Source organism: Brienomyrus brachyistius, chromosome 8 (assembly GCF_023856365.1).
Source record: "Brienomyrus brachyistius isolate T26 chromosome 8, BBRACH_0.4, whole genome shotgun sequence".
Classification (NCBI taxonomy): Eukaryota; Metazoa; Chordata; class Actinopteri; order Osteoglossiformes; family Mormyridae; genus Brienomyrus; species Brienomyrus brachyistius.
In genome coordinates this window covers 7,448,515-7,470,030 of record NC_064540.1, presented here as the reverse complement: position 1 = coordinate 7,470,030, position 21,516 = coordinate 7,448,515, and the positions used below count along the sequence as shown (strand labels likewise).

Here is a 21,516-nt window from a genome sequence, read left to right as displayed (position 1 = left end):
ACCGAGATCTTTCTCGTAATCAGCTACCTTTATTTCAGTGGAACCCATAAAATATCTGTACTTGATATTTCTGCTTCCTGCAAGGATTATCTTACATTTATCTATGTTATATTTCATCTGCCAGGTATCAGCCCAGTCGCTAATTAAATACAGATCCCATTGTAGCCTCTCCGCTGCTAGATCAGTATCTGCTACACCATCCACCCTGGTGTTGTCTGCAAATTTAAATTATAAATTCAATTATAAGATCCTTACTATCCTGCAAATGAGTGATTTCAGCTTTTAGAGCTCTTTTGGAGTTAAAATATTGGAAGAAACTTTTATTGTCATCCTTAGCCTCCAATGCTATTTTTCTTTATGAAATCACCTGCACCTAATGTATTATGTTAAAGTGAATATGTTAGTTGTCTTTTCTAAATAAAGCAAATCAGTAATAACAAAAATGGCAGCTTAGGATTTTGCCTTGAAGGAATAGCAACATCCCATGGCTACACCTACGTTAAAGTGAAAAATATTCTCTAACTGTTACAAGACTGCAAATCTCATTTCCAATGCTAACATAAAGCGTTTGGGAGGCTTTGAAGAGATGAGCCTTGATAGGTGTGTCCTCAGCGACCTTCAGCTATGTTTGATATTGGCAGCAGTGAAGGTAGTGGGTGTAGCCCACCTTCCCATGGACATGCAGGGGAGTCAGATTGGGCAATCAGGCAAGCTCCCTCATCACCTTGGATCCTTCAGAGTCCCCAGGCCATACAGGTCATACTCCCGGTACTGGATATAGTCCTTGAGGCTCTTGGGCAAAGGCAGGAAGTTCATGAAAATGGGAGCCCTCAGCCGCAGCTTTCCCAGACAGTCCCGGATCTTCAGACGGCACAGGTGCTTGAGACAGCGTGTGTTTTCTGCAAGGCGAGACACTCTATGCTTCAGCATGGCAGCTTCGAGACACTCCATGCTGTCTGTTGACTTCATGTGTCATCATGCTGCTGTGGTAGCAAGTGTTCTGAGACCGTGTTTCTCAAACCTGTCCTTGGTGAGCCCCTAGCCGGTCCACATTATTTACCCCTCCCTGCCTGATATGGAGCTGGGAGGGAGCAAAGACGTGGACTGTCTGGGGGTCCTCAAGGATCGGGGTGAAAAATACTGTTCTAGTATGATTATGGTGTAGTTCAGTAGGTTATAGAAGTGTGACCTTGTTTGGAAGGTCATGGGTTTGTATCTTGTGCCCAACAGAATAATCATACAATTCTTTTTCACTTGAACGATGCCCTCTAGGGGTGCCGGATGCTGACTAACCGTGCTATTTGAGCCAAAATCTCACACTTGTGCAAATAAATAAAGTACCTTGTATGAAAAATATAACTGCAGACACCCTTTGCGGGATTTTAGTGTTTTTCCCAAGTTTAGTAGTCTGATAGTCTACAACCTTCTGGAGTTCTTTGAGCATCCTGAGGTGTAGATAGTGTAGTACTGTCATGCAAGATTCCTGTTTTTGCAGCCTGGGTTCATCTTCATCCTTATTAAGATGAAGGTGATCGTGGTGAAGGTCAAGCCTCCATTATCCCCATTGTCCCCTATATGTATCTTGGGCTGCACTTAGACAACAGACTTAAGTGGAAAAATAACATGGAGCCTGTGTACAAGAAGGGTCTGTCTATCTATGTCCAGCAGCTCTCCAGCTCACCTTGAATCCTGCATATGTCCGGCCATTGCTTCTGTTCCATGAGGGCAACTTTCAGCTTAGAGCAGAACTGGACATGGTCGACATAGTCCAAGAGGATACGCACCACGAGGCCGGAGATGTCCCTCAGCCAGAAGACTGTAATGACTTCACAGAACTGTGGAGAAAGCAATGATGACACACAGACCCTTTGTCAGGGCTCTCTAGGAGGTTTTTCTCAACATTTTCAACTCATTTGGAATGACCAACTAATCTCACGTTCCCTCGCTGCACTGTACCCAGACCTGCTCAGAAGGGGTGAGCACGAACTACATACCTTCTCTCATGTGTGAGCTAGCGCTACCTGCTTTTTCTTGCTCTACAGATCGTAGGCCTCCGGTCAACAGTAGGTGTTTTGGTAGAGGGATGAAAGGGAGAGGAACCCTGCCATCACCCAGAAGGACCACCTCCCCAAAGACAACTAATAAACTCAAATGCCCTCTGCCATACGCACATCACTTTGATCAGTGTGTCACTGGGGACATTTTAACCCAGCAAATGCATTTACATATCAAAGATCGATCTTACCATCTACACCAGATTCTGAATTATGGCCTGTAGCCAGCAAGAGTTCTTAAGGCTTCTTAATGAGCAAGGCTGAGTTGCCCAGGAAAATGAACATATGGGGACTTCTGCCCTACCATAGTGTCCTTAATGACCGAGGGGGTCCAACCCTCGTAATCATGGGGCACGTGAGAGCCCTGGCCATAGGGGCAGTCGAAGCAGCGCTGGGCATCGTAGCCATAGTTGAGCAGCATGCGGAGCATGACCTCGTCCTTGAGGGCGTATTGCAGGGCGGAGGGAAAGTGCATGGCGTTGATGCGTGAGTAGTAATTGACGTTGGCGCCATAACGCAGCAGGAGGTTGATGAGCTCGTAGTTGCCAAGCCGCAACGCCACCTGCAGGCACTTGACAGGGTCCTGGTTGGGCATGGCACCAGCCTCCAGGAGCAGCCGTGTGGAGCGCAGGTCGTCGTTGGAGACAGCAAAGAAGAGGGCTGAGCGCCGCTCATCGTCATAGTTACGCCGCACACGTGGGTGCAGCATGAAGTTGACATCATAGCCCGCTTTGAGCAGCATCTCCAGGCACTGCGGGTGCCCGCCAGCCGCCGCCGAGTGCAGCGGACTCATCCCGCTTTCCTTCACCGCCTCTCGTGAGGTAACAGGGATCAGACGGTCCAGGGCCCTGGTGTATTTGGGAGAGAGAGAGTGATGGTCTATAGGCCAAGGCAAGGGAAGCCTAGCCAGAGGCTAGTGAACAGAGATTGGAGGATTTAAAGACATGTGACCCAAGGGGGCTAGTTCAGATCAGAAGCCCTTCAGCAAATATCGTACTGTAGGTCAACTAGTGAATGGTAATACTAAGTAGTAGAATCAGCTAAAAATGGACTTCATATGGAATGAAGTTTTATTTGCCATTTGTACACTGGAATGAGTTTATCCACATCCAATCTTGCTCTCCTTTTTTAACACACAAACACACGCACACACACACACACACACACACACACACAATATAGACAAAATTGTTGCCCGGCCATTAAATCTACAGGAACATTTATGACATCCCATTCTGAATACACAGGCATCAATACAGAGCTGGTCCTCCTCTTTGCAGTTATAACAGCCCCCACTCTTCTGGGAAGGCTTACACAAGATTTGAGTGTCTGTGGGAATTTTTGCTCATTCACCCAGAAGAGCATTTGTGAGGTCAGGCACTGATGTTGGATGTGAAGGCCTGGCTTGCAATATCCATTATAGTTCATCCCAAACGTGTTTGATGGGATTCAGGTCAGGGCTCTGTATGGGCCAGTCAAATTCTTCCACACTAATCTAACCTAACCATGTCTTTAAGGGCCTTGCCTTGTGCTCTGGGGCACAGTCCTGTTGGATCAGAAGCGGGTCTTCCCCAAACTGGTCCCGCAAAATTGAAATAATAGAATTGTCCGAAATGTCTTGGCATGCTGACGCAATAAGAATTCCCTTCACTGAAACTAAGGGGCCTAGCCCAACCCCTGAAAAAAAAACCCATACAATTATCCCTCCTCCACCAAACTTTACAGTTGGCACAATGTAGTCAGGCAGGTAACGTTCTCCTGGCATCCGCCAAACACAGACTCATCAGACTGGTCAGACCGCAAAGCATGATTCATCACTCCACAGAACATGTTTCCACTGCTCCTGAGTCCAGTGGTGGTGTGCTTTACACCATCCTATCTAGCACTTGGCATCGCACTTGGTGATGTGAGACTTGTATGCAGCTGCTTGACCATGGATACCCCATCCATGAAGCTCCCAGTGCACAGATTTTGTGCTGGGGTTATTGACAGAGGGAGTTTGGAATTCTGCAATGGTGAGTTTTACGCAGTACGTGCCCCAGCACACGGTGACCCTGCTCTGTTACTGGTCATGGTCTAGTTGAGTATCTCTTGTTCCTAAACATGTCCAATTTGCAACAATACCATTTACAGTTGACTTTGGAATATCTATCAGGGAGGAAATTTCACAAACTGACTTATTGCAAAGGTGGTCTCCTCTTGACCTCATAGCTCATTTTTTTACAAATGTTTGTAAGCCGGACTAAATGAATAGGTGTTTGATTTTATACGCCTGTGGCAATGGGTCTGTCTAAATGAAACTTCTGAATTCAATGATTAAGAGGTGTGTCCCAATACGAAATACTAATGTCTGTATAGTGTGTGCGCACGTGCGCATGTGTGTATTTACAGTATATATATTAAAGGTAAGCTTTGGGGGTCAGAGGTCAGCGTCAGCCACTGATCCAGTGCCCCTGCAGCACGGGATTTATACCTTCCCATCAGAAGCAGTGGCCTTACCTCACTGAACCACACACTAGCAAAGCAGGTAACGTTACTTCATTCAACTTCATCTGCTTTGTCAACAGTATCAAACTTTATAAATGGATGAAGGAGCCAGAGAAAAAAAACCATCCAGAATGGAATGCCAGTTTTGCGTGGAAGCAGTGCCACTCACAGGAGGTGCCCACGGTGCGCCACTCGGTGGATCGGCAGGTGACCTGTGTGTTTGGGGACATTAGCATCGGCGCCGTACTCGAGCAGCAGGGAGATGATGTCGGGATTCCCAGAGGCGGCGGCTTCAAACAGGATGGTGGCTGAGTCCATGGCCTGGGAGTCCACATCGGCACCTGGGAGAGGCTGCAGTTTAGTGAGTGCAGAATGTTCCAGATACACAAACGTTCCACATTGGAATCATAATTCCCAAATCGCTGCACTTGCCTGCTGTCTCCAACCCATATTATTGTTTAATTATATTACGCATCTGCCCTGTGCTTCCTGTGATAGACTCCAGGCTTACTGAGCCACCATTGGATAAGTCGTTCTGGAAATATTAGTTGATGCATCAATATGACTGAATTAATTGACCTAACTAAACTGGGACAATTAAATCAAAGGCAGGACATCAGGGGAAAAATCCACTAGTACCTTTCTGAACAAGGGTCTGAACAATCTCATAGTGTCCATACTGGGCTGCCAAAGCGAGCGGCGTGAGTCCATATTCGCTGCGTGGGTCAGGGTCAGCACCGGACTGCAGCAGCAGATCCACAAAGTTGGTGGCTCCAAGGCGGGCAGCCTCATGGAGCGGCTTCCTGCGGTGCGCCCCCTCCTGGTTCACATTGGCATTGAAGCGGATCAGGAGCGAAGCCATGTCGTACTGATTGTTCTTAATAGCTGCGGTGCAGAAAGACCAACATCAGCGTGAACATCTGTAGCATCTGTAACTGTCCAAATGCAAAAGTCTTGAAAGGGTGCAACATGGAGCTACAAGAATGATTCCTGGACTTAGAGGAATGTCTTATGAGGAGAAGTTAGCTGAGCTGAATCTGTTTAGCCTCGAGCAAAGGAGACTAAGGGGGGACATGATCCAGGTGTATAAGATTCTAACAGGTCTGGATGCTGTTCAGCCAAATGGCTATTTCAATATTAGTTTAAATACTAGAACTCGTGGCCATAAATGGAAGTTAGCGGGAGAACATTTTAAAATTTGAGGAAGCACTTCTTTACACAGCATGTAGTTGGAGTATGGAATAGTCTTCCTGCTAGTGTAGCACAAGCTAAAACCCTGGGTTCCTTTAAATCAGAGCTAGATAAGATTTTAACATCTCTGAACTATTAGTTAAGTTCTCTCCAAACGAGCTTGATGGGCCGAATGGCCTCCTCTCATTTATAGATTTCTTATGTTCTGTATTTGACCTGCGACTAGAGGCGAGTCCTCTTCCTCGTCCCGTGAGTCTGGGTTCGAGCCATTCTGCAGCAGGAACGTGGCATTGGCCCGTAGGCCTTTCTCCACGGCCAAGAAGAGGGGTGTCTTCCCCTGGATTGTACGGGAATGCCCCGACCCCTGAGGAGAGGCTGGCGAAGCAATGTCACTGCATGTCAGGCTGAATCACAAGATGTCACCATGATATATAACAGTAGACAATCTTATCCTCAAGGAGGTGGTCTGTATGCAGGATCTTGGGATAATCTTTAGGATAGCGCAGGTGGAGTGGTGGCTCTGTGGCTAGGGATCTGTGCTGGAAATCGGAAGGTTGTTGGTTCCAATCCTGTGAATGCCAGGAGTGATCCTACTCCATTGGGCCCTTGAACAAGGCCCTTAACCTGCTCTTGGTTTGTCCTGGACATGATGTTAACCTACATCTAGCCCTGCAAGCAGGATGTTCAACTTTCATGGAAAATTTGGAACCTTCACACTGTTCCATTCTATTCAAACTAGTGTGGTACTGAGGTATCATTTGCCACATGATTGCACTCATCTCTGAGGTGGTGTGTTGTGTGGCGATGTGCCGCATGAGTGTGTGCTCCTTACCTCCTCCTCCTTTAGTTCAGGTGTGAGGACCCTCCAGCCAATCAGTCCTCTAAGCAGTAATTTAATTAGGGCATTGCAGTGAAAACCTGCACATACATTGGACCTTTCTGGATAAGATTGCCTACCCCTTATAAACAGCATGTGAGACCAGCTGTATCATGAAGCTGAATGACTTGTCAGATTTAAGGTAGGCTGTAGTTACATTAGTGTAAATGTAACTGAATGAAGTCCATTTAAACTGGGGTACCTTAAATCTGACTAGTTAGGCAGCAAAGCAAGAAATCCGGCTTCATGATGCAGGCCCCCAGGCACAAGTAACAGCCAAGTTCAGAAGTGGCAGCTGGTGTACCCACAAGCCAAATTCTTAAGGGCTATAGGCTAAGTCTCTGTGGCCATGATCAGAAGGTCGTCGGTTCAAGCCTGGCCTTGGCCCGCCTGTGGGTCCTTGAGCAAGGCTTGTAACCCCCAACTTCTTGGGTGCTGCTATGGGTGATTGTCCTTAGCTGCCAAGCTTGCTCTCATGGAGATCAAGATGGGGTAGGCAAAAAGAGAATTTCCCCATGGGAATCAATGAGGAATAATAAATTCCTATACAAATGGATGAAATTTGCATTTAATTAAATTTTGCAGATGCATTTATCCAAAGCAACATACATATACTTATTTTGAGAAAACAGACTCGTCTGCTCTCTGAAGCAATTGGGGGGGAGAGGACCCACCTCTGAAATGACTCTGCCATCCCCGGAGATTTGAACTAGTGACCTACTGATCATGGATAAAGTGTATTGAATCAGCTATCCATGTCACCTCGCAGCAACAGCCAGGCCCACAGGTGTGTAGAACGCTCCCTGCATGGCCACTGGGTGAGTACAGACCTGCAAAAGTGATCTCCAGAATGGTTTTGTTGCTCTGCATAGCAGCTGCATGCAAAGGGATCCATCCATCACCGTCTGCCTCCGAGAAAACGTGCCGGCAGGAGGAAAGCTTCTGCAGGACCGTCTCATCACCTTGGTGACAGGGAACCCGGGAAAAAACACAAAAGTAAAGGGGGTAGATAGATAGAGACTGAAACAAATTGTAGCACGGTGCAAAGGGCAGTGACCGTGTGACCAGAACATCAGTGCTGAACCTAGATGGCCTCAGTGAAATATTCTGGGGTAGTGTTCAGCTTGGTGTGTTAGGACTCTGTGACCATGACCAGAAGGTTATTGGTTCCAGTCCCCGGGTTGGAAGAGTAGCTTCACCCCAATTAACTGGCTCAGTTTGCTTTATCAATTGCAAGCTATTTTGGATAGAACATCTGCTGACTAAAATATAAATATCCATCTGTATCAATGTGCTTTAGTAAAATAGCTGGTAGCATCTCTGAAACTGCTACATCCGGCCTTTCTTCTGGATCCCAGCTGTTCACTTTCATAACTACCATGCCCTATATTACACAGAACAGTGAGCTGGGTATTTTTAATTAATATCTTCAGGCAGCAAAAAAAAAACTGTAGAGCCACTCACCTGATTTGATTGCTGCAAAAACCTTCTTGTTTTCTGGGCTGGTTTCGGGGACCCTGTGTAATGAGATAGTACTGCTTACCAGCACAGCTGTCCCAGTGGGGGAATGCTGTGTTATTGGGCATACCTGCGCTCCTCCACAGGTGCGCATTCCTCAAAATCGCCAGGTTGTCCGCACTCCAGCAGACTCTGTTCGATCATGTACTGAAGGTCCACGTCCTCCTCGTCCTCCTCTTCCTCATTTTCTGACAGGGCGAAATCCATGTCCAGCTTCTTCCCAGCTCCCAAGCAAAGTGATTACCAAGTTCGAATGGTCTGCCTCAGCAGCGACCCCCCGCTCCCCCGTTTCGGACCGGGAAGAAACCACAACAGTCGGATCCTTTATTCAATCCCAATCGGCGTGACGACACGGCTTCTCCACACGTTCCTTATAAGTAAGCATCCTAGCTGCTGTCCTCCACCTCATGTAATGCAGCTCACGCAAAATAAATGCATTAAACTATAGGGATGGGTGCCACTGCAGAATGCGGTAAGCAGGCAATTACTCCAGGCTGATCACATGATGGCTTTTAAAATAGCGGCCAGACAGAGAGGATCAAATAACACATAGTCAGTATCGACGCGGCAACATGACATTAATAACCATGTGCAGTTGTATTGCAGTATATTCTAATGACGGATATTTTATACATATTTATAATTGAATTCAGTGCAGTGGTTAGCACTGTTGCCTCACACCTCTGCGGCCCGGGTTCGAGTCTCCGCCTGGGTCACATGTGTGTGGAGTTTGCATGTTCTCCGCATGTCGTCATGGGGTTTCCTCCGGGTACTCCGGTTTCCCCCCACAGTCCAAGAACATGCTCAGGCTAATTGGAATTGCTAAATTGCCCGGAGGTGTGCATGTGTGAGTGACTGGTGTGTGAGTGTGCCCTGTGATGGGCTGGCCCCCCATCCTGGGTTGTTCCCTGCCTTGTGCCCATTACTTCCGGGATAGGCTCCGGACCTCCCGCGAGCCAGTAGGGTAAGCGGTTTGGAAAATGGATGGATGGATAATTGAATTCACTGCAAACTGCTTAAAATGAAACCCAGCGTATCGGACAGTGTTCCGGATGTCATAGGAAAACACTCCAGTTCGTTCCCATTGATAATGTCACGTTTTATTGGGATTTCACTGATGTTTGGTTTTGTCTTACAAATTCAGTAGTTTTGTTTTACTTTGTCTTCATGGCCCCTGAGGGTGTGTGTGTGGGGGGGAGCTATCAGTTTCTCCATAGAGAGCTACTTTTAGTATCAGCTGACTATAAATATCTGGTCATGGGATAGTGCCCACCCCCAAGTCTGACCCTTCTGGCTGGTTCTGTCTGCCCTCCATACCACTCACAACCAAACAGACATGAAATGTCCACCATGAGTTCAAGTGTGTTTCTGTGGTGCAGATCTTTGCCTTAACCTGATTATTTTGCCGAAAGTAGCTGCTCCGAAAGGTGTATTTAAACGCAATAAACACAAAGAGAAGTGGTGGTGTTGTAAATGTCACGTTTCCATCACACAGAGTCCGAGGCAGGGGTTGAGGAAAGGAAAGGGGGTTTATTCAAAAGCGTATAAAAGCAGGGCAAAGCAAAACAGACCACGATGGGTGGAAAAAGGATAAACAGAGGAGCATACAGAAGGAATGACTTCAATGACAGGACTGGGGAGCACAGGCCTGGGAGGTACTCTTATACGGGGCAAATGAGGGAGCAAATGAGGGGCAGCTGGAGTGATTCACACGAGGGCTGAAATGAGAGGTGAGGCAAACCATTAGCTGGCGTAGCTTGTTAGGGCCACAACAGCAAGGAAACTGGAGGGTCAGACAGGGCAGGACATGACAGTAAACAGCTAAGTAAGCTATAACAATTCTATATTATCCAATACAGGCCTAGGGTTGCCAGCTGTCATGCATCTGGCGTCACATTTACGCTTTCAGACTCTCAACATCAGGCAAAAAGTCTCACAGTAAATCTATAATATTCCATTATAAACCTAAAATAGGCTGCATCAAAAATGTTTGGGTAATAAAACTGTTATCTACATCTATATGAGTGTGCAGACTTGTCTGGAATTAAAAATTTCTCTCCAGCCAGCTGACCAAAGTTAGCAACCCTGCCAATAAGAAATGGTAAATGTCATTGCCATTAAAAAAGCAAACTGTCTTGTAAAATATGAATGGCTATTGAAACAAATTTTGTGATTGCTGGTGCTAAACGTGGTGGTTCGAAGACCTCAGAAACAGCCAACATTCTGGTATTTTCAAGGAGTATGGCACCTGGAGACTGCAGGCGATGGGGTGGCGATAAGCGAAAAAGATTCAGAAAGTAGTAGTTCTGAGGGTAAAACAATTCATTAATGAAAGATGCGAGAGGAGAATAGCTAGATACAGAAGTATAATGGATCAGTCTCAATTAGGAACGTTTTCTTGCAATTCTCTAGGTAAAAGCGTTTCCTACCCGGTAGTGGGCAAGCGTATTTAAAAAGCTAGCCTCCGAGCATAGTACATTATTCAATGAAATATATGGGTAGTGGTGCTTGACTTAGACACTAGGGGGAACCAAAGAGCTTGTAGCTGGATCAGAAATAGCGAATACGTCATATACTATATACTCCCCGTGATCAGCGGGTGAAGCAAATGCGCATAATATCCTTGATATAACATCCAGCACCACTACTGCTGGCAAGGAACCTTGTATGTTCAGCAGGGTCGTGAGACAGCTAATCTGGCTGATTGTAGGCATGAAGTGTAAGTCCATTTATTCACGCCAGGAAGTACAAGTGTATTAAATATTTTCAATTATCTGTTTCTTTATTGTCATGGATTGTTTGTAGGGAATTCACCCAGACACTTTAAATTAAGATTTATTTAATTATGATTTATAGAATTATAATCCACAGTCATAGTGAAATACGCAAAGCAAGATATCATCTTGTGAAAACTAAAAATATGCATGCAATGCTTTATATTTAAGAATATGAACAACCATTGTTTCTGCTCTATTTGTCCATTTTCCAAAACCTCTAAGGATATGAATAATAAATATATTAATGAACGACGGAACACTACAGCTATCTCATTTGTAGAACTTTGAAAGTACTGAACTCTTGGAAGGTGAAAACCAGATGTTATTCGGGGTGATTAAATAATCCCTGCACTAATCCAGCTCAGCTCTCATATCTAAACTACATTTTTTTCTCGTCCCTCTCATTTTCCTTGATGCGTCACAATCATCCTTCAGAAAGCCTTAGTCATTATTCTGCTGTGTGGACGTTGTTCGGCTTAATGCAGCTCAAATGCAGAATGCTGGGTGAGTACTTTGGTCCTAGGTTTTGATTTTGCCCTTGAAGGAGCCACTGGTCAGAAATCAATGGAATGAAAGAGGTGTCCGGGGGAGGGGTATTAACTGTGGATAAATTTGACCCACTGGATGTAATGAATGAATGGACCGAGGAGACAATGAGAGGTTGGCCAGAGGGCACCAGGACGGCTGAAGATGCTATAGCACGGGACTGAATCTGCTTCTGCTCTTACCTGGAATTCTTTCTCTCCTCAAAGCTTTCACCTCCTTCTTGACACCCCAAGCATCACAGGGGGCAGTGGGGGGGGGGTTGGATTGGCAATACTTTCAATGGCTCCTGCTGGTATAAAACATTTTCATTTGCTCCTGAAAGAGTGCATGCAATTTACAGGGGCTTGATAATCAAACTGAAATGCCTGGTTTTAGACAATTTATTGGTACGGTGTAGGGTCTCCTTTTGGGGCCGATACAGCATCAGTTTGTCTTGGGAATGACAGATACAAGCCCTGCACTGTGTCCAGAGGGATTTTGAGCCATTCCTCTTGCAGACAGTGGCTAAATCACTATGTGATGCTGGTGGAGGAAAACATTTCCTGACTCGCTCGTCCAAAACACCCCAAAGTGACTCAATAATATTCAGATCTGATGACTATGCAGGCCATGGGAGATGTTCAACTTCACGTTGATCTTCATGAAACCATTCTCACCAGTCTTGATGTGTGTATTGGTGTATTATCATCCTGATACACAGCACCACCTTCAGGGTATAATGTTTAAACTACTAGAAGAACATGGTCTTCCAGAATGGTTCAGTAGTCCTTGGCAGTCATGCATCAATCTAGAACGAGTAGGTAGGCGTAGGAGGAGGTAAGGTGCGTGCACTGATTACAGTGCGTTGTCACACCCACCACACAGCAAACCACCTCAGGGATGAGAACCTGAGTGCAGCCATGTGGCGAGTGATACCTCAGCACCATGCAAATCCAAATGGACCAGAGTGAGTTTTTTTTACAGTGCCTGGAGTGCCAATTCTGCAACCCACCCCCAAGTTTTTCCCTGTAAACTGGAGGACCACCTTATGGGATTGGATGTAGTCATACCCACGACAAAGAAATTGCTGGTTAAGGGCTTTACTCAATGGCCCAACAGAGTAGAATCACTCCAGGCATTCATGGGATTTGAACCAGCGACCTTCCAGTTGCTGGCACAGATCCCTAACCACAGAGCCACCACTTCACCTATAATGCCTAGGGCATGCCATGAAATTGCAGCCGAAACATCACCGATCCACCTTTGTGGTGCATTCTGGGTATGCAATATTCAAGGTTCTCCACACCGTAACTCTCCCAGATGTGGGAAAGGCAGTGAAGATGGACTCGTCAGAGAATAATACATGTTTCACATTGTCCACAGCCCAAGATCTGCCCTGTTGGCGCCCTTAAAACCGGCATTTGGCATTGGCACAAATCACCACAGGTTTGGCTGTAGCAGCCTGGCCATGAATATTGACCTTGTGGAGCACCCAACAAACAGTTTTGGTGGAAACAGGAGAGTCAAGGTGTGCATTTCATTCTGCAGTGAGTTGGCCAGCTGTGGTTTGATGTTTTTTTGGATACAATCCGGGTTAGAGCCCAGACATCCCTTGCGTCTAGTTACTCTTGTTGGATGTGGTCGGTCATTCATGGTGGTGTGAGGACATTACCCTGGATATCACTTTGATATATCACAAAGACTTCACAAAGGTGCCAGCAAGACACGCACCGACCAATTTGTCCACTTTTTAACTCTGATATGTCTCCCAGTATGTTGCGTGGATTGCAGTATTTTATGGGCAGCTGCACCATTGCTCTGCTAACCTTCACACTCTGCAATCAGTGAAGATTGGCCACCATGAAACCCGAAACACCAGCTTAGCTAGTGTTTCAGTTTCGTGCTTCTACTTGCCAAGTAAAACAGGGCAGTTTATATAGAGGGTCATGCTGTATGTTGTGCAAACAGAGAAACTCAAGGTTCAGGGGAGATTTATGCAGGTTTCCTTCAGGTACTCTGCTTTCCTCCAGCAGTCATTCATAATTGATCCCGGTGGGGAAATCCTCTTTGTGTCTCCCCCAGTTTGCTCTCTGTCGGTGAGAGTAAGCCGGCCCACAGTAGGCTCAAGGACCTGCAGATATGTCAAGGTTGGGTTGGAACCAGTGACCTTCTGATCACAAGCACAGAGGCTTAGCCCGCTGAGTCACATGCTGCCTCCCGTTTAAGCCCATTGTGTCAGTGTGGGCATGTCTGTACCCCATTATGGACTGCAATCTTATCCAGGGTGTCCCCTGTCTTGGGTCCAATGCTGCCTGAGATAGGTTCTAGGCCCTAAACGACCCTGTACTGGTGAAGAGTTCCTCAAATCAAAGCACCATGAAGACTAGGTTCCTACAAAACAAGTGTAAAAATACAACAGTATCCAGGGTTACCAACAGAACATTTATCCAGGGATACACAATGAATACAGAGAGGAGCTCAGTGGTTAGATTGACAAGCTGAGGTGTTCCGGATTTCAGGACAAAAGCTTAAGATGAGCAAACAAGGGTTATGGAGCACAAGACCTGAGCCGCTCCTGTTTTCTAAAGTCCCTTTACTCTGACAACACCTGCTGTCTTCATCCAGTAGAAGGGTCAGGCATCCAACATGGGTTAACTCCTAAGGTTATCGTGCATAGTGTTCCAATATTTCAGATCCGATCAGGTAATTACAGCAAAGACACTGCAAGAAATAAGACTCCTCATTTTACATCAGAGGAAGCAGAGACCAGTGACCGTTTGAGCTGATAAATACGCTAATCCATTCATTAATTTTGTGTTCTCCATACATATGTGTGTGTGTGCTTGTGTATGTGTGTATATATATTCTTGAGGCTCCTGTTAATGAGAGAATTGGATAAAATGCTCAGACGACACCAGGATCAAGACCGACGTGGTGTGAAATTCTTAAATGAGGACGTGGCCACTCGAGGACAGGGAAACTTCATGTGAAGGAGACTTTTAGCTGAAAACGCTGTATGCTATTACACAGAACCATGCCTTCAGGACCCTGTGAGACATATCCCTCTCCTTTTATATCTACAGACATTATACTCTCATCTATACTTTTATACATGGCTATAACCATACCTTCACGTTAAATTAACATTCCTCTGTGATAGTTTTCTGGATGTGGCCCATGTCTGAATGTGAGAAGTTCCTATGGGATTTCATGGGCTCTGTTACACTCCAAAGACATCCTGCAAGGTTGAAATGACCTGCTGTGAATTTATCTTAGAGGCACCACCGCAGGAGTGACCGCATGTATGCAGTATGCAGTGGACTGGCATCACAATCAGGGCATCCTGTGATTTGAGCTCTAAGCCCTGGATCACTGTGACTCTCCATTCATAAATGGTGACTGAACATAAATGAATATTGATGATGACATTAGCAACTTGCTGCAAGAGTTATTTTATGCATAATGGATGCAGTCATGCATAATGAGAGTCTGAATGGAGTGAGATAGATGTGGGTTAGACTTACTTACAAGCTTACCTGACATTTATTTAACAGTTTACAGCTGAGGAAAGTTTGGGTTTAGAGAGCAGGATCTGCCAGCGTCCCAGGAGCAGCAAGGGTTGATGACCTGGAGTGCCCACAGGGTACATCACTCTGCCTTCTATGGGACTTGAACCCATAACTTTCTGGACATGATCAGAGAATCCTCAGCCACCAAGTTCTATGCCACCCCTTATGTCAGGGTTGTTTAAATGGGTTGAGCTAACAGCCCACAATTTGGTTTAATGTTACTGCTTTGATTGCCCACTTATTGAAGCTGGTGTATTCAAAGAGAAAGGAGCTCTGGTTGGTGTCAAACATATGACTCTACAGGCCGGAACCGGCCCAATTAAAGTCCTGATTTGGACCGCAAGAGATTTTGCATATCGACAAATTCAATTAAAAAATATCACAAAATCTCCACTCCTGTAGGGTGTGTGTCATGCAAAATCTCTTCAGTTGTCCAAATTCCTTCGCCCTGTGAATATTGTTCAGCCGTTTGGTCAATGACGCGATCACGATGACGCCGTTTCAGGGGACCCCATGAGTTTCAAGTTCACCGTTATTGCAGCAGTAAGAGTTCACATCAATAAAATACGATTGTAAATGTTTCACAAAACTGTGTTTTCATTATCATTGAGAGCATTTAGCTTGAAACTACAACCGACATTTTTTATCAATTCAATTCAATTTATTTATATATATAGCGCCTTTCACAACAGAGTCATCCTAAGGCGCTGAGCATGGATGTGTTGTGATACATCGAGCATCATTAGAGAGAGTAATACAGACCGGGAAAAATGAAGGAAAGAAATTAAATGAAGAAAGCCTGATGACAACGGAGGAGAGGAACCACAAATTCCCAAGTAAGGATAAAAAAACCTCTGGGGGACCAAGGTCAACTGGCTGCCCACCCCCCTGGGCGTACTAACATTACCGAAAACAGAAAAGGGTGGACATGCTTGCTAAAAGGTAGGTATAAGCTGCGATTAAGGATCAAGACAAAGTCCATCAATGAGTCCGTTATCCACGTTAGCCGCTAATAGATCTTCAGTTGAGATTGACTGAATCGGCATTCCGAATATAGGCCGGTAAACCATTCCACAGTCCAAGTGAGCTCTCTGCTGCTTTGCTTGTGCATGGCATTCGGCTCCATAAGAACTGATTCACTCCTGTGCTCGGTCATTGGTGGAGGTGAGACCTCCGCCGCTGCTGCTGCTCCATGACAATCTAGCCACGGTGAGGCAGCCAATGCACCGCTAGCATCAGGCTCAGCCCTTAGCGTCAAACCCAGGTGAAGCTGTGGCTCCACTAATGTCAGACTCGAACAAAGTCACAGCTCTGCTAGCATCTGGCCCAGGGACAACCACAGCCTTGCTTTCACCTCAGTCCCCATGGACTCAAACTGTCCCCCCTACTGTAGACAGCAGACTTTGTGAAAATTAATAGTTGTGTCATTCTCAAACCTTTTGGCCATGGCTGTAGGTCAGAGTGGCAATAAAGATTCCTACCTGTGTTAACATAGAATATTTGAAAAAATCGTTATTGCCCCCCCCCCCACAAAAAAAAAAACAAAACAAAAACGAGTGTATCGGTTTTTCAAAAATCAAAGGTGGCAGCTCTACACACAATGAAATGACTTAGTTGTCATTTCAAATGTAAAGTGCTGATATCAGTTCTATGCACAAATTCAAACATTCCTTTTGATTTCTGTGCACAAAAGAAAGTGAAGTCTATGGTTTCCTGCACAAAATGTGTGAAAACTGAGCTGCAAAATGCAGCAGGGCGTTACTTGATTTCATTATTTAATAATGCCTTTTGTGGCACAGAATGTATTTCAAGCATGGTATCGAACGCGTGACGCTTGGCGCCCTATGAATTCTGTTCACTGGAACGATTTCCTTTTAAGCATACTGTTAATCTTACATTACTCAGCATAACGTCTCTAATTTTTTGGTTGTGTGTTTGAGAAGACTAATGATTATTTATATAAAGTTCTGAAGTTTCATAAAGTATTCCAGTCTGCTCATTTAATTATAAATTATTATAATCAGTGCAATTATTCATTTAGCACAACTCTACTGGGAGAAAAGAAACAATAAATACTGTAACAAAGAGATGAAAAGGCAGTTTAACAAATTAAAACAAATACTAAGGGTGCAAATATTATTTTATGGCCCAGAGCAGTTTGAACAGGTTTCAGTGTGGCCCATTCACCAAAATGAGTTTGACACCGCTGGTTTATAAGGACGCAGACAGGATTGTGTTTAAGCGTTCAGTTGGAGCACTTACAGCATGGAACAGGCCACATTAGTGTTCCCTCAAGAAGGGCTCCCTACTTAGATTGTCAGCAAAATTTACAGCTCTCTGAAAGGATAAAACAAATGTTAAACGTTTGCTATGCAACCTACTGACTGAGAGCACCGTTTCTGATTTACACTGAACATCTGCAGTTAAGTGTTTTGCAATTACTCATCTTTAACTGGCACACGGCACCCACATCACTGAAGCACTTCATCCGTATCAGATCCTTACTCCTCCAGTAAGCTTGGAAAGATCCCTTCTTCCTCCCTTTGGGTTCTTCCCACAGTCCAAAGTCACATGCCAGAAGTAAAATGCCATCTCTAAAACACCCTGCTTGCAGGGCTGCCTTGTGATGGGCTGTCATTTCATTCAGATGAACCGGTTTGCACACGTGCTGCCAATCTAGTGGTCTAGCAGTTCTAAGTGAACACTGAAGGCCAATCTTAAAACTGACAGAATATCCAGAGGTGAGATACAAAACCACGAGAAAACCATCAAGCAAACTGCTATGAAATTTCAGAAAACTACGTCTCTAACACTACACTACATATGAGAGCCAAAACAGAAAAGCGTATGCACTCAAATGAACGCCACCTGAATTGGTGACTAAATCCAACATGAATCATGTTATGCTTCAGTCCAGATCTCTCTCTCTCTCACACACACACACACACACAAAAAAAGAAAATCCAATGAACGGAGTTGTAAAGCGTTTTATTAATTCCCAGGTCTGTCCATTTTATGATCTGGGTCTCTCCTTCTTGCCTTTGTAGAGGGCCAGGAGGGACACATTGGCCACCTTGACCACCTTGAAGCGCACACCGGGAATGTCACCCACGGCATGGCCCTTACGACCGAATCCTGCCACCAGAACCTCGTCGTTCTCCTGGAAAGTGAGACAGGCATGCATTTGGTGAGCGACCGCATGGGATCAGGCTAATGGGTTAGGTTACTTCCAATCTGTTTGTGGATTGTAAACATCCCTCAAACCTCCAGGCTAACCACTAACTTTATTTCAATTAATGAATTTCCACATCCTAACCAGAATATGTGCTGAAATTAAGATTGACGCAAATCAAAGCAAATGGTGGAAAAATACAACCATGCAAGCAGCCCAGCACTGACCTCGATGAAGTTCAGACAGCCGTCATTGGGAACAAAGGCAGTGATCTTCTTGCCGTTCTTGATAAGCTGGACTCTTACACATTTTCTGATAGCAGAATTTGGCTGTTTAGCTTCAACACCTCTACAAAGAAAAAAATAACATTAAACATCTGTGGGAGATAAATACCTACATTTAAGTATCAAGAGAGGCAGGACAGCTTTGACTTAAAAGAACAAATACAAAATTAATTAAAAAAAAAACATATGAAATTATTAAATAGCTTTTTGTACCCACTTCAGGATATAAGTTCTAAGTATGGTTGACAATTTCGAAACCTAAGGCAAATAAACCACTAACTGTGGTGGCTAAGTGGATCTCTTATAATGAAACATAATTGGAGGTAAAAGCAAAAGGCTGAATTTACTTACACTTTCTCAAGGACAATTCCCTTGGCGTGGGAAGCTCCTCCGAAGGGATTAGCCTTGAGGGCAGTGCCCAGATGAGCCTTCTTGTACTGCTTGTCATGCCATTTCTGCTCACGGCGGTGGTTACGCAGTTTTCTGGCTGTACGCAGACCGCGACACTTGCCTGTCAAAAGACCACAGTCAGTAATCTGGCACAAGGCTCACAGGTATAAAATCCATTTCTAGCCACTGTGTATTCGGTTATTTGAATGCAACTCAGATACAGAGGAAAGACTGATTTCAAGGCTATAATCTACACTGAAGGAGTAGGTAGCAATTTAGTTGGAGAATAACTTTAAATAAATTGCCGCTACGGTAAGCAGAAGCATCAATACTTGGCAATAAAAAAAAACCGCGCTCAGAAATACTAGAATAGAGGTACATATTAGCGACGTGGACACATTAATAAAAAACCAAAGCCTTCCAGCCAATGGGGGTATCCTAGAACGATAGGTAGCATATCGGCTGAAGACACTACTGGTGATGCAGTTCCTATAGTACGAAATAAACCATGCAAAAAAACGTATTATCTATAAATTGGTTAAAGTTATTTTCTTACAATCTGCTATGGCCAACTATGGCCTACCAGGCAGCTACTGGTTAAATGGCCTGTAATTATTTTGAGGTAAAAAGCGCAGAAAAAAAACTACTAGATTTCTTACTGTAGATATTTTTAACGTATTCCTTGAATAAGAACGTGCATTGAAAATGGCACACTACATTTTCACATTTACAAACAAACCATCTGATTTTGGACGGCGTAAGCCATCACCAGAATAAGATGAACATACTACTTGAGACATTAATATGAACCATCGTAGCACTTTACTAAAGTCTTTACTAAGCGAAATTTTATTGCATTATGTGAAATGCATTTTATTTCGGCAAATTCGTCCAGTACTGGTTAAAACACTATAAAATGCAGTAGACATTGAGACGTTGTCAGCCCGGCAAGGCTAGAAATGAAAGGCCGCAGAGTACTCGACGGCATGGTCGCTCGCCACGCTTTCAAAGTATCACATTTCGAACCCGTGCCAAAATATTATTTCAACATGCAACACTAAAAACAAGTATATCGGTGTTTAAATCTTATTTCAAAGCGAAGCCGACCTGAAAGAAACGATTTTTAACAAATACATTTATATAAATAAGGAGCGTACCCATCTTTTTTGCCTCAGAGACCAAGCAGGAAAGAACGATCCCAGCAATCGCTGCGGCGATGTCTTCACTCAGGACCCAAGGACGAATAAGTGGCTGCCTGTTTATTTGTTTACAAATTTCTTTATACTGTTAATATATATATATACAAAAAATTAAAACAGTTTTTCTTACCATGTTTAGTCTTGATTTAGTGAAATATCTATTTATGACTATCGTGTAATACATTGGTTGTGCTCAGAATAAAAAGGTGTTCTGTATGATGCCTGAAAAAAGTGAAACACGGAAGTCAGTACATTTACACGTAAATTTCTGTAACATGTGACTGTAACAATATAATATTATTCGGCTAATCTGTATAACAATTCTTTCAAATAAAATCGAACAAAGGATCTGTTTGGATGTTGTACAGCTTGATATATTGCAAGAAATGAAAAGTTATATCCACTATAAATGTTTACGTTTGTTAAATTGTAATTACGCACATGAATATACATTTGATTTCAGTGTTGGGGGGGGGGGGTTATAATTCTAAATTTTATTAGTTTTAATAAAAAAAATAGCTTTATATAAAAATAACAAGAATATCAAGTAATTAATTTCACAAGGTTGCACTAAAATATATGCCTGATATTGAGCTATCAAATAAAGAGATTTTTTTAACCATTATTCATAACCGCCTGTGCTTGTAATTCATTGGAAATGATTATGGGGTTTGTGAAGCATGGTTAAAAAACTTATTAAAATGTTTTGGTCCGTTTATTCATCATACACTAGGCACCAAGTTCTGAAAAAAATCCTGGAAATCTGAAATTAAAAATGGTTTTAAATGATGATTCTTTTCCATTTTTTCCTCTCTTTAGCTGTCGTCTTCTGAGTCTCACAAGGACATAATACCAAACTTGTTTCACAACGGAAAAGAAACCGTACGATTTAAATTGCTATCCTCGGTGTAGGTAATTAATTTACGTTAGAAGATTAACGGTCTTTAGTATATGCACTTTTTAGTAATTATGTAATACTTGAAGATCTCTTTAAACATTGGTAACACAGTGTGTGAATGGTGTATTCAAATTACTTTGATTTTTTTGTAAGTCATTGAGAATTTAAAGCATCGACCGTATCCGCCAGCGCATCTACTAAACGTGCTGCCCGCGGTGTTTCGATGTCGCTAATGCAGACATTACCGACGCCCCTTATCTAGCCCAGATTACTCCTTTGTCTTCGTTGACTGTGTTCGTGAACTGTGAAAATGCCAGAGGATGAGACCAAATACGTCGATAGGCCGGAATTCACCATAAATATTCAAATTTAATTGTTGCACTCCCTTTAAAGTTTAATTATTTGGTTTGATCAATATTAAATTGTCCTGCACCTAACGATTAACTGTCGGTCAAACCTCTTTTAGTGAACTATATTCAACGATTTAAAAGGTAACAAACAGTCTTAATTACTTCATTTTCCATATTACATTTTTGGGGTCTTTAAACGGTGCTCATTTATTAATTTGAATTGAT

The 21,516-nt window shown here is 43.9% G+C and overlaps 2 protein-coding genes across 2 annotated transcripts; both read right to left on the bottom strand.

The window, feature by feature from the left end:
• Positions 1 to 232: 232 nt before the first annotated feature.
• LOC125747729 (dynein axonemal heavy chain 12-like) lies at positions 233 to 8,648 on the bottom strand. The gene is made up of 9 exons (XM_049023186.1): positions 8,198 to 8,648; positions 8,074 to 8,126; positions 7,440 to 7,571; positions 5,949 to 6,107; positions 5,181 to 5,426; positions 4,711 to 4,882; positions 2,359 to 2,902; positions 1,682 to 1,835; positions 233 to 899 (listed from the first exon to the last, which is right to left on the bottom strand). The coding sequence occupies exons 1-9, from the start codon at positions 8,332 to 8,334 to the stop codon at positions 721 to 723; spliced, it is 1,776 nt and encodes a 591-aa protein (XP_048879143.1). The 5' UTR covers positions 8,335 to 8,648; the 3' UTR covers positions 233 to 720.
• A 9,319-nt stretch (positions 8,649 to 17,967) lies between these two features.
• rps23 (ribosomal protein S23) lies at positions 17,968 to 20,087 on the bottom strand. Its single transcript, XM_049023213.1, has 4 exons — positions 20,002 to 20,087; positions 18,806 to 18,965; positions 18,398 to 18,518; positions 17,968 to 18,158 (listed from the first exon to the last, which is right to left on the bottom strand). The coding sequence occupies exons 1-4, from the start codon at positions 20,003 to 20,005 to the stop codon at positions 18,012 to 18,014; spliced, it is 432 nt and encodes a 143-aa protein (XP_048879170.1). The 5' UTR covers positions 20,006 to 20,087; the 3' UTR covers positions 17,968 to 18,011.
• Positions 20,088 to 21,516: the final 1,429 nt, after the last annotated feature.